Source organism: Ambystoma mexicanum, chromosome 1p (genome assembly GCF_040938575.1).
Source record: "Ambystoma mexicanum isolate Mex_15411 chromosome 1p, UKY_AmexF1_1, whole genome shotgun sequence".
NCBI lineage: Eukaryota > Metazoa > Chordata > Amphibia > Caudata > Ambystomatidae > Ambystoma > Ambystoma mexicanum.
In genome coordinates, this window is record NC_090921.1 from 714580671 (window position 1) to 714599672 (window position 19002).

The 19002-nt window shown below is 42.6% G+C and overlaps 1 protein-coding gene across 1 annotated transcript in view; it reads right to left on the reverse strand.

Moving 5' to 3' along the window:
* Window positions 1-19002, reverse strand: part of SLC50A1 (solute carrier family 50 member 1) — a 129750-nt gene that overhangs the window by 65107 nt on the left and 45641 nt on the right. Inside the window, exon 3 of the mRNA XM_069650148.1 lies at window positions 1101-1224. Coding sequence (XP_069506249.1) covers window positions 1101-1224 — 124 coding nt within the window. The remainder of the gene's footprint in view (window positions 1-1100; window positions 1225-19002) is intronic.

Consider the following 19002-nt stretch of genomic DNA (forward strand, 5'->3'; position numbering starts at 1 on the left):
ACCTTATGTAAAAAGTGTTTTGCTTGTCACGCTCGAGGTCTGTCCTATTTGAACAGACCTTTCCCAAGGCATTAATTATTTGCGGGTATTCCCTTTTGGTGGCTTTCCGCCAGAACCAGAATTTTTCGTGTATCTGCCTTGCTTTGGGGCAACGCAGCTCGAGTTTTTTCTTTAATTTGTCAAGATATAGGCTAACATTGGTAGTATTTAACCTTTTCTTCTGCATATTCAATGTGGATAACCAGAAAAGCTGAGTAGACTTTACTATTACGTGGGTGGATAAGCTAAGCCCTAACTGGAAGTCAGCACAGAGCTTGTCAAGCTGGAAAGGGCTGGATCAATTGGGTGGTCAAACGTACAGTAACCCTACTAAAATGTAAGCTGTTATGTATGCAGGTGTCCTCTGGCTGCCCTACCACTGAGTAACCCCAAGAGCAGCAGAAGACTTCAAACCCCGAAACAGAAGCTGTTGCCAAATTGGCGCATTCAGATTTCAGACAGACAACCTCTCACACATGGTTTATCTGGGGCCCTAGAGGAGTAAGTAGAAGGGTTTGCTGCCTCTGTTTTCTTGGGAATGGCTTCAGCATGCCTCAGCTCACCATGCAGTGAGTACATTCCAGACATACCCCCTGGCGCAGTGAACACCTCTTCTCAAGCCATCTCTCGTTTCAGTGCTGTGTAAGTTAGACGATAAATTTGGTCCAATTGAACACATAGATCTTCCACCTTTTCCTTCTCATGTTTTCCTGAGCACCTTATCTATCCCTCGCTCTCATCCCATCTACCTGACTTTGCTCATCCCTACCACTACTGAATGTCCTATTATACTGCTACTTCGTCTCTGTGACAGACAAAATAACTTTGACGCCATGGCAGTAGGCGCTATACAAATAACATAACACGTCTCAGAGCACTATAAACCAAATGTTACTACAAGAAAGAAGCAGCCTTCAAAGTGTACTTTTGTATGTGGAAAACAAAGGCAACGAGGGGTCAGATAAACAGACAAATCCTCTATGAAGAAAGAGCCCTGAGCAAGAGTTGAAAGTCCTCTAGGAAGCACCGGGGGTTGCCATTGAAGGGGCCATCTTCTGTACCTTTTCTGGGGTAAACCTCAGGTAAACCATGATGTAGAGCGTCTGGAGCGTTATCCCGATACTGTTCACCGTCATTAAGGTCCAGTCCTCTTTCAGGTAGCCGTAGTAGAACCAGCCCAGGTTACTGTGGAGACAGAGTGTGCAGGCAGAAGATTGTGAAAACTGTCCCTCTAGTAGTCTTCGGTTACCACCCCCTCCCAATAAACAGTTTACAACGCACACAATCCTTTCAGCGTCATTAGCAACACAATACCGATCTGCTCTCTGCAGCCAAATGCACGATTTCTTGACCTGTAAAACATTTTGTGAGCCCACTAATAGACTTTTTACAATAATGAACCCCAGGCTGCGGCTTCTCAGCGAACAAACACATCTGGTTAGAAGAGGAACATATCCGGTTCCCACTCAAGCAGCACGAAATCAAATGCCCTCTGCGACACTAACGCTTGCTTTTACGGCAGTGGGTTGGTTCAGGGGTGGACTGGGAAACAAAAATGGCCCTGGTAATGTTTTGCAAAGTGGCCCCATGTTACAAGATGCGAGCAAGTTCAACCGCTCTAAGATGTGTTTTTGGGGCCCTCCCACAAGACACATTCAAATAAATGCGACTAAATAGAATATTTGTAGGCACGTGTTCCTACAACGGGATTAAAAAGTAGTTGAACATAAACAAAAACTGATTTAGAAAATTTGTTAACATATGGAAGCATTACAACGAATTATTGGAAGCATTACAACGAATTATTTACCTCAATGGGCCCTAAGAGATAAAAGGAAGTGGTGTGGTGTATGGGAGAGAGGTTAAGAGGAGCAGAAAAACAGGTTCTCCACACAAGGAGGCCCATGGTGCAGAGACCCAAGGAAATCTCCAGAGTTCCCTGCAGGCCAGGCCACCACTGGGATGGTTGTGTTCATGATGGAAAGCCCTTTGCCTGTCCAGTATGAGACAAATGGCTAGAGTTGCAATGCAGGATTCAAAAATGAGGAGAACTGGGAGCTATTTAGCTCCTGCTTGTTGCCTAGGAGAGCCTCGGTAGCTTGACACCCACAGCTACTAGGAGCTACTTTTGGCTCACCAGGTTAACTGATTGCGAACAAGCATGCCAATGTGAATTAAACTCTATGCATTTGGGACAGTATATAAACATTACGACACATCTATATGACATTTAAAGCATAAGGAGTCACACAGTGAGAAAAATGACAAGTTTGAATTTTATGTGAAAGTTAGACTTGCACAAAAACTGTGTACAAGCTTTTCGTTCCCCAAGGGCAGCATCTGGTCACTGGTTAGTACTGAATACCCAGGAGATGCTTTTAGCTCTTGCTTATCCAATCTTTATTTCGATCCCCACAATGTACACTTTCACAAGTGATGTCCTGGCTGGTATTTGCTCTTTAAAATGTATGGACTCACCTGGAATCACGCTGATGCAGAGAAAACCTGCATTAAACATGTTTAAAAAGATTTACAACATTCTAGTTCCTAGCATGGAGTAAGTCTCAGGTGTGTGTATGTGTCACCATGTGCGGGGTTCACACACTTGTGAAGAAACACTCCATGCCACAAGGCATGGGTATTTGGTTTTCCTTTGGTTTCCCTCAGAAAAAGATAGTGTTGATGGGATTGTGCTTGGTTTACCTGCGCCTATAAACAAACGATGGACAATCTGTCAAAAGCAATGCAAATGGCGGCTGACACTGTTGCAAAAATGAGCACCACCCTTGATGATCCCTGACACATGCACATGGGGAGGCTTCAGGAAAGATTTCTCTTTACAGCACCTTTCCCTCCATTTTTATGGAGTCCCGAGTTTTGCTTTTTATTTTTGAATCTGACCTAATTTTTTTACAGTGCAGTGAAGCCTTCAGCTTCACTACATTGGCTTTTGCTCATTTGACATGGGGAAACTGACACGTCCTTGAGGCGGTCAGTACCGGGAAGAATTGTTTCCCTTAGTCTTGTTACAGTGTTGCCACTTTTGGTAACTTTTTATCATTGTATAATGCATCCTACCATGCAGTAGAGTGGGGTACACTTTTTGTTTTGCACTAGACTGACCCTCAGGATTTTTGGTTACTTTAGGTGTGCCAAAGGAACAAGCTGGTGGCAGCAGTTATTTTTTGTTATTTTTTAGTGTAATTTGGTTTAGCCTTACCGCGTTTGGCTACCTACTGTGGCTAGTGTCCAAACATGGTCGTGCCACAAGGTTTTTCGTTCATCCCTTGGCTATCTTGTCACTAATCCTTCTTCCTGACCTTTGAGGACAGGCAAATCTTTATTTGGACTTACAGTGCCGAGGAAAGCTGAGGTTTTTCGTGGGCTACTGCAGGGTCATGTGTGTTTGCTGGCAGGAAGTGGGTTGGGACTGTCTGGTCCCAATCCACAAACTGGTTTCAGAGTGAATGGTATGCATGCGGTGTGCCACCAGTGGTCCTAAAGGTGTGTGTATTTGTGGGCCAGATCTTTGATTGGCCAATGGGAGTTTCGGCTCTTACCTGGTTTTTGGATAAGAAGAGGACGACTGCACCCGTTCCAGAGAGATCCTGGAAGAAACCTGTAGGAGCAAAGTACCCTGTCAAGCTGCAAGACGTGTAAGGAGACCGTGGAGCCGTCCGAACAAGGCCTGGCAACCAAATTATGCTGCTGTCCTGGAAGAGCCCTATCTTGTAGATGATCTCCAGAAGTCCTGCGAAGGAGCTCCGACCCTTGGAGTGGTGGGAACATCCATTCTCAACATCAGCTTGGAGTCCGGCAAAGAAGAGCCCTCGGACGCATCCCTGCATCACCCACTAGCTACCTAGCTCAGAGTTTGGGATAACTCGCAGCAGAAGGCGCTGTACAGCGTTGAGGCCCGGAACGTTGGCGATCGGCAGCTTGTGCTACAGGACCCATCTCTGCCAAAACTTCGTGGTTCCAGCATCGAGGCGACCCGAGGGAAGCGGCGGAGCCCAGTCACTGTGCATCAGTGGCCATCATCCAAGACAGCTTTCTTACAACCAGTCCCGTGGTGAGAGGGATTCTGTAACGAGTACTTCTGCATTCTCCATCCTGAATTTGCACCAGCATTTGTCGCTGACCGAAGAAGTGTACAAACTTGCAACCCCTGGGCATCAGGTCCCATGGCGGATAGTGGGAAAAGCAACCTTGGACCCTCTTCTGAAGACCTGCCAAGTCCTATGAAGAATCGGAGTACGGGGGGTGAGTTATAACAGTACTTACCTGAACCTCTAACTAGTTTGTTAACTTTTGAAACGTTTTATAACAGTTTGGCTTTGCGATTGCTTGCTCGCGCAAGCATTCTGAAAGTGGGAGACACTCTTATTCACTAGAACAACCTGTCCTCTACCCCTTGGAACTCTTCATTGGACCCCAGAAGCCTTTCACTAGCTTTTCCCATATCACAAAACTGTGGAACTTTGGTGAACTATTGGGCATTGTGTTACATGGTCATAAATAAATACATATTTTTATAACTGTTTGTCTAAGTGTATTCCTTGACTTTTCATTGCGTTTTCTCATTGAGGGCCCCTTACCAGGCTCACCCTTCCTGAGACTTCGCCTTGACCTCTAGCCTAGCTACCTTGAACTGGTTTGGACACAGCTCCCAGAGTTGTCCCCGTCACTAAACTAGGTTGGCCTCCTATACATCTGTCCACCAGGCCAGAGTATAGAAATCCAGTCCTAACAGGAGGTCACCCCAGAAAGGCCTGCTCGACCGCATGCTTGACTGCCAGATGAGCAGGACTTTCTGGAACACTGAATCCCAAAGCAATTTGAATGCCACTGGAAGCAATCTACTAGTCAGAAAGATCTTCCTACTGCAGTGGTTCCGAATCAGGAAAACTGTATCCAAAGAATGAAGCTAGGTCTGTACTCAGCAAGCACCAGCCCAGTCCTTTAAAGAGATCATGTAATTGCAGCTGGAGCTTCTTTAAACAGCATGCATACGATTACAGAAACAAGGATGTGCCATGAAGGGGTGATTACATATCAGAGAGTGTTGAAGCAGAGTCTTGGGAGTCTGCAGTGACAGTGTGAGAAGCGATTGCCAGTGCGAGAAACTGACTGCCTGGAGTGTTTCCTCTGTGTCCATTAGCAGAGGCGGAGCGTTCTATTCTAATACCCAAACTCTCCGCGGAGCAGACACAGAGTCAAAGCAGAGTCTTGCGAGTCTTTGGAGCTCTCCGTTGACTCGTCGTCCCTATTGAGCCACCAGCGTGGACATGGATTCCAGCAATAAATCAACAGCGTCTGCATCTACAAGATTGAAGGTTAAGCTCTCTCAACCTTTAACAAAATCACAGCTGCGGCACGGAATCTCAGAGATAGACCAGACATGCCAAGTAAGTCCACATTCAGACACATAATGTTTAGCACTAACAATGCTAAGTGAAACAAATAGCAAAGACGCTGAGGTGTATCGAAACAATAGTGAGCCTGCGCTGCGCCTTCCGGTACAATGCATTGGCGGGTGCACAAGCACCGAGTTTCAAATTGCAGCGAAAATGTGTGGCCCTGGACCCTGTCGAGGGGTGCTCAAGGGTGCCACAGGACAAGAGCAATGCGTGTGCCTTGGTGCCAATAGCAGGAATTACATTTATTTAGACCCCACGCAGAATAAAAGCGTCAAACCTCTGCAACTACAAGTGTTGGCTTGGAGGACGAGTCAGTCTCTCCGCCAAGTTCATAACAGAGAACTGGAACTGACACTGGCTGATCTCCCGAAGGAAGAAAACAGACACTTAGGTGTAGCCTCTTGCCGGAACTTACCGTCGCCGATGATCACACACGCGACTATTGAAGTAAGACAATTACAAGAGCCTAATCATGAGGAGCCGGCTGACTCATCCGTCACGACTCGGATCTTGAATGCCTTAGATGCAACTAGAAAGTCAGCCACCAGCGATTCAAAGGATTGCAGCGGCAGTATTAACACTGGTCACAACGGCGAAAAAGACACTTTTCAAGCTATTAATACCCGGCGAAAAAGACACTTTTCAAGCTATTAATACCCAACACAGCACTCAAAGCAGCAATCTAAAAATGATCCTTGGTGGTGAATTGACACCAAACGTTCATAGCCCTGAACGAACCCTGCACCCTGGCTTGCTCGAGTAAAATGAGGTTTTTCAAACATCAGAGAGTGGGTTACATCTCATTAAATATCATCAAAAGGAAATAGAGTGTGCGAGTCAAGGAGGACCTGAAAGAAGAAACTTAATAGGACGTAGTCAACAAATGACTACACGACCTAACAAAAACTCTGATATTAGTAGCAAAAACAAGGAAGAGCCACTAGAAATTAAGAATATAGAGGCCCAAAGATGTCCCTTCGAACCATTGACACTGACAAGCCCCCCAGTGAACCAGTGGAAAAGTGGGGCGCAAAAAAAAAGACGGATCGATGAGAGTTCATCACCTATGTTAATTTGGTCTCAGCAGAGACTTAAAAAACATCAAAAACAAATGAATGAAATAGGACACGGTGTACGGCAGGTTCCAAACACAGCTGTTGCTGATTCAGTTAATATTGCAACAAGTCGTGTTGAACCAAGGTTCAGTGCGCCCTCATCTGAGGACTCATCCTCAGACTCATCTTTTATGGAACGTGCTTTCCCCAAAGTAAGGCATACTAATTCTAAAGCCAATACGAGATCTGCGGAGTCTAGCGCTGGAGTTCAAGAAATGGTTAAAAAAGTACTTCAAGAACTACAGCCAAATTTGATGTTGGCATGGTCAATAATTGCACCATTTCTAAAAATGTACGAACAAATGAACGAAAATGTCAAAGACTTGACTACTCTGATAGCGCTAATGAACTCCAAATTAGTACACATGGAATGCGAAAACACTCTCCTTAAACAAAAGTCACAGGAGGAAACTAAAAGAAAAGAGTACTCCCTTAACGCTTTGGTTGAACAAAAGCGTAATAATAGTGAAGACAAAAAATGACTTGCAGAAGTTGCCAGAGAAGTGCTGGGGCTGCTTAAATATAACCAGTACATCCAGGTTCGGGACATGGTGAAATGCACCAAGGACGACAGAATTCTAGGAAATTAGTGCAATCAAGTCATAAACATGGACAGGAGCAATAAGGAAGCGAAAAGAGCTGGAGAAGTTAATATGGGTATTCTTCCAGCTTTAACACTTATAGATTTGAATGACTCAGTAGAAAATCAAACAGTGGGTAACATGGGAGAACCTTCGCAGCCAAAAACACTCCTGGACACCACATGAAGCAAAAGCCCTGTGACATCCGAATCCCCAAAACCTTCTACATCGGCAGATGGTGAAGGGGTCATTGGGAATCCTGATCTAAATACCTCTGACATTACCAAAAGCACAAGGAACATTGATGGCATATACTCTATATTTAACGCTGCAAACATGAACGTCAAAAAGAAAACAATAATCAAACCCCTGCAAATAAAAAAGAAAGAATCAAACAAAAAGAAGGAACTGGATCACCAATAACTCAATTTCTACATAATATAAAAACCGTGAACGTTACAATGGCGAAAAACGGGGTGGCTCAATGAAAAAATAAAAAAAAGAAAAAGAAAAATCGAAAAAAACTGTCTTGGTTGACAAAACAAACTTGGAGGAAATCACAGCTGTTGACAAACCGAGTGACCATGAAATCATGAAGGAGTTGCTGAACTTATCCACGTACGACAATGAGGAAGTAATGGAGGACAAGCAATCCCAGCCAGTAGATCTGGAGCAAAGTGGCTTCTGCAAGTCATCAGAAGTAGTACAATCCAGCCGCGCTGGGATCGCAACGCAGAGTGAACCAAGCCCGCTGAGAACATGCAGGTTGGTTCTACCAAATGACACACAACAGGCCCCTACATCCAAAACATTGAATCCAACCTTCCTTACGTTGGAGGAAAAATGGGGAAAACGTGCAGGTCAGCTGGCAAGTAAGTCGAGTGAAGCGTGGGTTGACTCAAAATTGGCAAACAGAAACAACAAAGCCAAAGAATTGGGGGCAAAGGTACTTCTGCCCTAGCAAATCTCCTAACTCAGGATGGCATACAAGTCGCGCAACCCCAAGAAGGTAGGGGTAAGAGGTATAGGCCCAAGTTTGTTAAAGGTGCCCCCAAGTCTCCACACAGAAAATACACGCAAAATGATGAACCACAGAATGATTTAGACATAGAATCAAGACTAATATGCAACCTATTGCTAGAGGCAGTGCCGGTCCTACTATGCTGGGCTTTGACATCTTTGAAATAAAAGGTAATCATAACAATGGGAGTGGAGCTGAACACAATAGCATTAAAATACCTTGTGCTTTACCACAAAAAACACAAGGCCAAGGAAATACACATAGATTTAAAATCACAATATGTGGGCGACACCTTGAATACAAATGAGAAAATACATTCTAAACTTAATGAAGCCGATAACCCTCTACAAGTGGCCCAAGTAGGAGAGCGCATACAAATTACCAGTGAGTGTCAAAATACACGATGAAAGTTCAAACTTCAAAAATGTTGGCAGCAAATCAACAGAATCAAATAACTGGAATTGGTTAGCCAAAGCATTGGGAGGCTATAATGACAGTTAATGCCAAAAAACAAAAGAAAAAGAAACACACACATCGTTGGCACCTGGAACACCAGAGGCTTTTTTTACAACTATTTCATTCAACAGATAATTGGTTGGATGGCATGGATGTACTGTTTTTGCAGGAAACATGGTTGGAAGTCTGTCCAATTGCTGAAAAAAAGGCAGACCTATAACTGGACTACAGACTTTTGCAAGGAAAAGCTTGGTTTATAGAATAATTAAATCTACCAATCTACCAACATTTCCACATATATCCAGGTAACCGTAATTGAAATGAGAGGGAAACCAAAGATGGAAAAGCTTCAGATCTACATTATCAATTTATACTGGCAACATAAAGCTGCTGGTACGACTGCATTTATTGACAGGGTGTCAGAGTTAATGGACTCTCACCAAATATAATACTTTGCAGAGACTTGAACACCAACAACTCCAAACAAGGAGGTTCACATGGGATTTGCAGTACACACCATGTGGCAGTCCAATGGTGTGATGAAATGTATTTATTTGTATTGATTTATAATATACTTATAGCCTTTCGGCTTTGTATATAAACCATAAACAGTCATAAAACACAAATTACATTTACAAAATTCCATAATTATAATAAAATATACAATCCAACTACACATTATTAGCACAATGCTCAAGTTAAAATAAACACTCATCATACAACTATGTAATCATCATGCCAAAGATTTTAAGATCTCTAAAATTTTCCAATAAAATTTCACCATATAAAAAATGAGATGAATATCTTCTCCATTCATTACATTTCTCCATAGATATGGGACATTATTAAAATCAATCATATTATCATAGGACTTTAAATAAGTATTGCGCAGTACCGAAAGACTTTCACATGTTATCATAAGGTGTACAAGTGATTCGCAAACTTGGCATCCACATAAGCGGCACTTTGTCTCAGTATCACATATCTAGACAGATTCTTTTAATCTCATATGTCTCACAGTAATTTAACTTTATCATTAAAAAGTGTCTAAGTATATGTGGGCTAGGAAATGCCATAATATACTTGGGGCTAGCCAAACGCTCCATCCTATATCTACAAAACGCCCCACAATGTGTTTTTGTGGCCAACTCAACTAGGTTACATTCATAGCTATATATTGCTAGCTTCTTTTTAATCCACCTTTTAAACTGATGATGGTGTTGTTAGCTATATATAGCTAGCTTCTTTTTTATCCACCTTTTAAACTGATGATGGTGTTGTGCGAGCGACCCTATTGTGTACCCTACTGCCCATTTATGAGATAATAATTACACCCAAGGACCCCATATCTAGCAATTCTTAGAAACGCTTGCATAAAACTTTCAATAATAATGGTATTCTCTACAGACGTTAGGTTCACATAGCTCATTACAGTGCAACTGGTATAATCATGAATGATACTTTTTATGTCAAACTCGAGATAGAGATACTCTACAGTGATGCGATTTGGTAGGCGAAGTAGTTTTCTAAGCAGCATGGCTTTGAACTTTTTGAGCATCACCTGGTATTTGTGTCCCCATATTTCAATACCATATAGTAATATTGAGCATATATTTGCTGTATATAACATTAGTACTGCATGTAGTGAGAATCCAGCATTTTTGCCAATTAAACTGCTAACTGTGTTAGTTGACATAAGACATTTTGCTTTAGTTTGCTCCCAATGTTTTTCCTATTTAAATCTGTTGTCAACTAGGACTCAGTTATTTATATTCTTGTACTTGTTCTAGAATGATGTTATTTAGTTTCCACACACTTTTTTAAAAAACTTTTTCTACCAGAAAAAAAACAATCTGCTCTTTTAAATATTCATCTCTGGACCATTCAATTTAGAGTATGCTGCCAACGCATCAAGCATATTCTGCAGGCCTATAGGTGTCAGGTCCATCAGCAGCAGGTCATCTGCACATGCGAACCATCCCACTGATATTGACCCCACCTTCACTGGAAATGATGTTAGACTAGCAAAGCACTGCTGCCTATCAGTCAGATATAGATTAAAGAGAGTTACTGCCACCATACAGCCCTGTTTGACCACATGACAGGTAATAATGGAGGCAGATAACTTCCCTCTAGCATCCAGTCGTATGAGTACTTGGTTTCAGAATATAATAACATGAGCATTTCTAATAGCCCTTTTGGGATGTTCCACTGGCGTAAGTTATTCCATAGCCTATTTCTAAGTACGGAGTCAAACGCTGCAGAGAAATCCATGAACGCACAGTATACATTTATTCCCCTGCAGTGCCAGCCCTAGTAATTCAATCACCACAAACAATTTGTGCAGTACCAATGCCCATAATGGTGGTTATAGTTTCAATAAGTTGTTACATACACCGTCAGGTTGGCAGCTCTAGATTTATTCAGTTTCTCAATGATTAAGGTAATATCAAGTTATGAAGCACTGCATATCCATGTAACATTAGGCATGGGTGACACGGACTCATCATCACAGGTAGTACCTAGAGTCGATGTGATATATTCTCTCCATCGCTCTTCAGATATAGTTCATTGATAGCCCCCATGTTTTGAATTGTCGGATAACCTCCGATATAGCGGTGGAGTTGTTGGACAAGGCGAGGTTAGCAATTTGTTGCCACCTTATCTTTTCACAATTGGCTCTATGGTGTTTAAACCAACTACAGCAATGCTTCTTTATTGTTTTAACGAATACAGAGACCTTACCTTAATGGGAATACCCAGACCATGTCTCAATAGCAATAGAGATTTCTTTGCGCATCTGCTTTTTAGCTGCATGTATCGCACTATCATGATGGTGTCTCTTAGTCATGTTCTTATTTGAGCGTTCTTGAACCGATATATATTTACAGTTGCCACTCATATTATTAGCAATGGAAGTCATCATCTCGGCAAACCGCAATATTATTTAACTATGCTCTGATCCGACTGATTACATTGCTTAAGAAATGTTGGTATTATTTCTGTTGCCACTTTTATTTGCTACCTCAAGGTTCGTTCATATATAATTGTCCATTACAAGCGACCTGATATTATCTTCTTGGTTCTACTGGTAGATCCAATAGCGAACAGAGGGGAAGATGATCACTTTCATCTCTTGGGACGATTGTCATGTCCTTTATGTAGCTAAAACCTTCATTATTACAAAATATGTAGTCGATCGTCGATGCAGAGCACCCATCGATACGTGTGAAGGCCATCTTTGGATCACTAGTGGTATTACAATTAATTCGAATAAGCCCATACAAGGATAACATCTTTGACCATTGCAGCCCTTGACGTACCTGTTCTTTTAACTGGAGATTATTTCTGGGTGGGTTGTATAAACCCATTCACAGGATTAAGCTCAATTCTAGTATTAAAGTCACCCATTATCCAGACCGTATAACGGTGACTATAATTACTTAGAATTGCTTTGACAGTTAGTATGTTTCCTGGGGTCGCTACTGCGTTGGGAGGATCATAAATGTTCACAATTATCAATACAAACTGCTTATCTGTTAGTGTAACTGTTTGAGCAGTTAATGAAGATTCTTTCAATACCACAATAGTCCAAGGGAGCTTTACTAATACTAATAGTCCACCTTTCGGTCTACCTTTTTGGCCCTTAGTTGCCAATTGCTGAGCCGTTATACGACCATCAAAGTGGACTATGTTAGCCATATCTCCTGTAAAACAATGATCAAGAACATTTCCAGCATCGCAGCCAACCCATCTTCTCTAAATAAATGCGCGTGTCCACAGGTGTTCCATACATAAATAAGATCGACATCATAGATGCTCTGAGGAGAAGTGTTGATTGAAGGCTGCTGGTAACCACTGCCATTATCCTTCACAGGATGTCAAATTTGTGTGGTCTACATTAACGTTGCTAGTGGTTACTATGTCTAAAACTCCTCTTTGCTACCCCATTTCCCATAATTATATTACTGTGTGGCTTCGATGACACTACCCTAGGTTTAGTTACTGCCATTTGTTCTATTTTGCATAAGTTCCCCAACCTGAAAAACTCTTCTTCATAGCACATTACATAAGCCAAAGTGGTTTCAGTTTTAAACCATACATTAGTTACAAACGTTGCTACTATTTCTGCTTGGTCCACAATTCTGATATCATCCGATGTTATTACTCTAAGCGGAACAATATTATGAAATACTTGTAATACACAAGTGCGATTCAATGAAGGTTGCTTACAATCATAGGTGATCTGTGTTAATTGCAGCACTCTAACCTTCTCACTATTATACAAATTCCCATGCTCTATAGGTTGGAGTAAGGTATTATTTGTCTTAGTATGCCATATTTTTGTAAGTGTACACTGTAGCTTTACATCTGTGTTTAGACACGTTTTACCACCAGCCTGTATCTGGGTAAGATTACATGTCTTATAGTTAGTATTTCCCCAATAATAGACTAGGGGCCTCATTATAACATTGGCGGAATAGGTTAACGGGTGCCGCTAATGGATGCAGACCCGTTAAACCCATTCCGCCTCATTACGAGGCCCCTCGCGGGACCCGATGTGGACGTCTGGTTTTACCAGACGTCCTTACCGGGTCCAGCGAGGGGACCAGGGAGCTAACAACGGGCCGGTCATAATCGGCCCGTTGTTAGCTCCCTGCATCCATTCCCATTGAGCCCTATGGGGGCTCAAGTGGGAATGGGGAAGGTCCGGGCCCGGGTTCCCTGTAGGGGGAATTACTGGGCCCTCCAAACTCGGATTGGCCCGGTAATTCCCCATTCAGGGAACCCGGACCAGGTTTTGGTGGCAGCCATCCCCTTATTAAGGGAATGGCTACCGCCAAAGCCGTAATGAGGCCAAAGGTGTCTTATTTTTATTCTCATACTGATGTTTCACTGATTACCGTCAGGTATTATTTCTTTCTCTACAGGTATGTTATCTATCTCAAATGACAAGTCTGTATTGCTTATCTCTATGATTTTGTTACTATTCTGTTGCTTTCTCTCACTTTTTTTCGTGTGTTTCATATTTTTCTGTAGTTTTATTTGTCTATTATACATAAATGCCTATTGTATAGGTTTTAGCTTCATTTTCCTTAATCTCACAATTTTTTCTCCTTATTGATCTGATCTGCTACACAGGTGCTTACTCCATCTTTAATTGGAGTCATACCTGTACTTTGTTCCCTAATCGACCTTCTACTACGATTGATGCTTTTATAGTTTAGTTTAGTTTAGTTTATTATTTGATAATGCGCTCCAAAACCCAAGGGTAGCCGGGCGCAGCAGTTATAAGAATACTTAGGCTTAATGGTTTCATACATACAAAGGATACATACAGAATATGCGTTATGTGAGTTATTAACATATATACAATACTAATATACAAATATATAAGAAATGCGGGGATGTGGGTCCCTCTCATAGGTCTGGTGTCGGGAGAGTCAAAGGTGGTTATGCGCATAGATAGGGCCAGGTTCAGTAGGTTAGTTGTCGTTACTCCAGAGCCAACTTTTCACCTTACTCCTGAAGCTAGAGTAGGGTAGATTAGCTCTCAATGCCATAGGGAGTGCATTCCAGGCACAGGCCGCTCTAACAGGGAAGCTAGCTCCGCCTGCTTTAGTTAGTCTAAATCAGGGAATTTCAAGTAGTGAGTTGTTAGAGGCTCTGGTGTGGTGAATAGAGGACTTTCTGGTCAGTCTAGCCGAAATGTACGGGGGCGCAGTGTTGTTCAGTCCTTTATGTGTGAGAGATAGCGTTTTAAGGAGAACTCTGTCATTAATTTTTAACCAGTGGTTGTCTTTCCTAATGTTAGATATATGTGCTCTGCGGGGTATGTCAAGGGCTGCTCTAAGAGCATTATTCTGCAATATTTGCAATTTGTTTCTGACAGTTTTATTGGCGCCCGCATATAGAGTGATAGGGATTGCATATCTAACTTTTTTCTAGATTTTCACATTTCCCAATTAGTATTGTAAGTAGATTCTCAAATGCGTTAAACATGTCACTTGATTACATGCTTACCGAACTAGACTCATTCATACTCAGATTTGTTTCCTCACTTGGATCTCCAATGACCTTATATTTCTCTTCATGTATCTCTTCATAGTGGCTAGTCTTGTCTTCATCACTACCTAAATATTATTTCCTTCCTGTATAGATTGAACATCTAAGTCACCAGAAAGTTCCTCTTTTACAGCTTGTAATGGAGGTAGCTCATCCGGTAATGTAAAGGGTAACATCTCTCGTTCTAGAATCGGTGTGGAATAGATTTCATTAAAGGAGCCCTCCATTAGGTTTCCCAAAAACTCCACATCTTGTTCCTCCATGTCATCTTTGTTCAGATCTATTTCCAGTGGTTCAGCAAAGAGGCTTCTATGTACCATAGCCACTACACTCTGTTGTTTTAGTGACGGGTCAGATATGTGATCATTTTTTTCAGTATCATGGAGGTCTATTTTTTTGGGAGGGTTTTCCAAAATGAGTGTGTCGGGTACACTACTACTAGTTTCTTTGTGCGAGTTTGCTTTATTACTTTCATTCCCTTCATTTCCTCTTTTACTGTCAACAGCAACTGGGGCATCATCAGTTCCACACATCATATCATCAAGCAGTTTCAAACTGACGCAGCCCAGTGCTACATTCAATTCGTTCGCAATTTCATTCGCTACAGAGCTGGAATCAACATTTCCAGTATTTCCACACTTAGCCATTTTTGGGAAAAATTCTGTTAGTTGTTTACAGGCAGTACTATCTTTTATGTTATCCTGGGTTTTGATATCACCGTGGGTATGCAAATTCAACATCCACGTAGAGTCTTAAGTAGACTTTTCTCATCTAACAATTCATCCATTAGTGGTAATATGCCTCACAACACTTACTCACAAATGAGATTAAGTTGATAAAGTAGAAACAGCTGCAGTAACACACAATAGCAATACACAGCGGTACACTGTACGGCATACTATGCATACACCTTTCTTTTTAGCTTGCAGCCTCCTCACGTTATTTCACGTGATTGTGACTACGAATTTAGTCCGTGTTAACCGCGTCTACAGGACATTAATGATATATTACAATATTATAATGCAACATATAACAATTCACAATTCACAGGTTTGGATAGTAATGGTGTGTGTTGTTTACACTTTCAGTAATCAGATTGTGGATCAGAGCAGTTGAACAATTTCCACAGATAGCTTTTTAGCAACTCGCTCTTACCTCACAGCGATCAACACACCACATCACCGCTCTCTGCCCCAACTTTCAGTGCAATGCGGATGATACCCAGCTCATTTTCAGGCTACCCTCGGCCTCCTTCCCTCATCTCTGACTGTCTGTCTGCTATCCAGGAATGGTGTGCCGCCAATGACCTCTGCCTTAATGCCAGTAAGACTGAGATTCTACTCAACGGTACACCCACTCCCTTCTTCCCTGCAACTCTCTAGCCGGCCTCTCTTGGCCCTCCTCCTGCTCCTACCTGCAAGGCAAAAAACCTCGGGGTCATCTCTGACTCCACACTTCTCTTCTCTCCTCACATATCTGACGTCTCTAAGCAGTCCAAATACCAGCTGCACCTCCTCAGAGGTATTCTTCCTTTCCTCTCCTTCCCCCAGAAGCTCACTGTCTCACGAGCCCTGGTTCTCTCGAAGCTGGACTACTGTAACAAATCTGCCTGCCTCTATCCAGAACAGGACTGCGAGACTTGTCCTTGGCCTCAAGCCCAGGGATCGTATCTCTCCAGGACTGAATTCTCTACACTGGCTCCCAGTGGCTGCGAGGATTAAGTTCAAAACCCTCTGCATTGTCCACACGTCCTTCTGGGGCCTGGGGCCTAAATATCTTCAACTCTCTCTTCCTAAATATCTTCCTTCTCAAGCTCTTCGCTCATCCGTCTCCAACTTCCTCTGGGTCAGCCGCTTCTCCAAGCAACGAGTTGGGGGTAGATCTCTCTCCGCGGCAGGGGCCTCCCTCTGGAACAGCCTTCATGCCTCCCTGAAACTTGAGGAGAACCATCTCCGGTTCCGGAAGCACCTCAAAACCTTCCTCTTTGCTGCTGCCTTCTCCCCCCCTCTCCCCTGCTAAATTCTTGACTGAAAATGCACTCTACCTGCAACTGGGCCACTCTCCACTTGCACTGCCTCCCTGGAAACCTCTGCACTACGGGACTGTCTCTGTATCCCGACAGCCCCCCTTTCCCAGCACTTGTCTGCACTTACCTTGCACTTGCCACCAGTTTGGCCCTATTATTTATCTGTTTGTTCCACTACCCTGTACTGCAATTTCCCCCCTCCCTTTCCCCTTGCACTTTCCCTTCCCTCCACCCATGCACTTGCACGATCTGAATGACACCTGGCCTAGTAGGATCGTTGTCTGTCTTCCCTCTGTTTCCCCCCTCCCTGCCTCGTTGCGCCTTGAAACACTTGTGTATAGGCGCTTTACAAATGCCATATCCTATCATATCATAACAGATGTCAAATCAGCCTGAATCACACTATACCGGAGCTGCGCGTTGTTTCCAATTATCACACCGTGCCAGGTTCCTTTGTTGTCACTGCATTAGCCACGGATGAAAAGATATTCTATTATGTGAATGTGTATCTAGTACTAAGGACTAGGGAATAGGGATACTCGCCCTTCCATCTCACCGAGCAGCGAACAGCAAACGGGAGCTACTTGGGAGCTACTTGCCCGAGCGCTAGCGCAGGAGCGTGCAGCCTCTGGGTAATGTAGTCTTCTTGGTATAGGGGGTGGATCCTCTATCAAATTAGTCTAAAATACAAGAAGAAGGGATTTATTTTACTGTTTGTAGATAGTATCCTATACCAATCCAAACAGTACAAGTCCAATGCAGCATACCATTTTGCCAATGTCCAAATAGTTTTCCAGCCGTATTAAGAAGAACGTGGAATCCTGCCAGCAGACAGTCGCTACTTGGAAGATACTTGCCAGAGTGCGCGCGCAGGAGTGCGCAGCCTCTGGTTAATGTAGTCTTCTTGGTATAGGGGGCGGATCCTCTATCAAATTAGTCACTTTGCCAATGTCCAAATAGTTTTCCAGCCCCATTAAGAAGAGTGTGGAATCCTGCCAGCAAACAGTCGCTACTTGGGAGCTACTTGTCGGAGCGCGTGTGATGAAATGGAGTCAAGAAACATGTCAATGATGAATGGAAACACAATAGGAGACATACCCCCACAGCCGACGTGGAGAAGAAACTGCCAGAACTCTATACTGGACTATATCTTTGTTTCTGGTAAGGTGGCACAACGAGTAGTATCCTTACAAGTGATCAGTAAACCGCAAAGTGATCATAATCTAGTAAAATTAACATTTTCTGCGCCTGCTAAGGAACAGATGCCTACTTGGAATCATGAAGCGGTAGTGGAATCAAGCAGGATCCGCCTCCAGCTGAAAGGCAATGAAATGAAGACCCTTACAGATGCATATTGTAAGGAACATGATGACATTGAATACAAGCAACTTTTAAAACAATATGTGGAAAAAAAACAAGGTCTTCAAAATTGCGCATTCAAACCCAAGCATTTGTTTGACATCCAAATTGCAAGGAGGAAACGTCAAATGCGAACAGAAATTAGACAATGCACAAAATCAAATAAAGATGCATACATAGTCGAAAAAAGAGCAAAAAGGGCAAAAATATAAAAATTGGCTGATTTCATACAAAGCCATTGTGGAACAACAAGATGCTGGGGATATGATGACCAAATTAGCAATATAAAAGACTCACAAGAATTCTGGAAGATCATAAACGAAGAAAGCGGTTTGCAAGGTGCAATACAAAATAATATGGTGACTGAATCAGAATGGGTCCTATTCTATAGACCGCTATATAAAAAGAAGGAGCAAAGCAAATGAACCGGTGCTTCCAACATTAGACCGATGAGACATCAACTTCGACAAAGACAACATTTTGAAAACCATCAAAACATCAACTTCATCAAGGGCTCTACGTCCCGATGGTTTTACCAACTATATCCTTGAAAAAATTCGGAAGAATGGGCTGAATTCTGCTTACTCCTATTCTCGGAAATTACAATTGCACATTCAACCCCGAAATCCTGGAAGAATGCGATTATAGTACCGATTTTTAAAAAAGGGAACAGAACCAATCCTAAAGACTATCACCCAATCGCACTATTAGACATGCTGGGAAAAATCTATGCCACTCAACTTCAACAACAGCTTCAAGAGGGGATTTGTTAAGGGTGTGGAGTGTGGTCTGAATCTTTTTTTAATAAACCTGATGAAAATGGAAGCTATGAGAACTGGAAGTAAAGTCTTTCTTGCTTTCACAGATCTATCCCACGCATTTGACAGCATAGATAGAGAAATCTTCTGGACTAAGATGG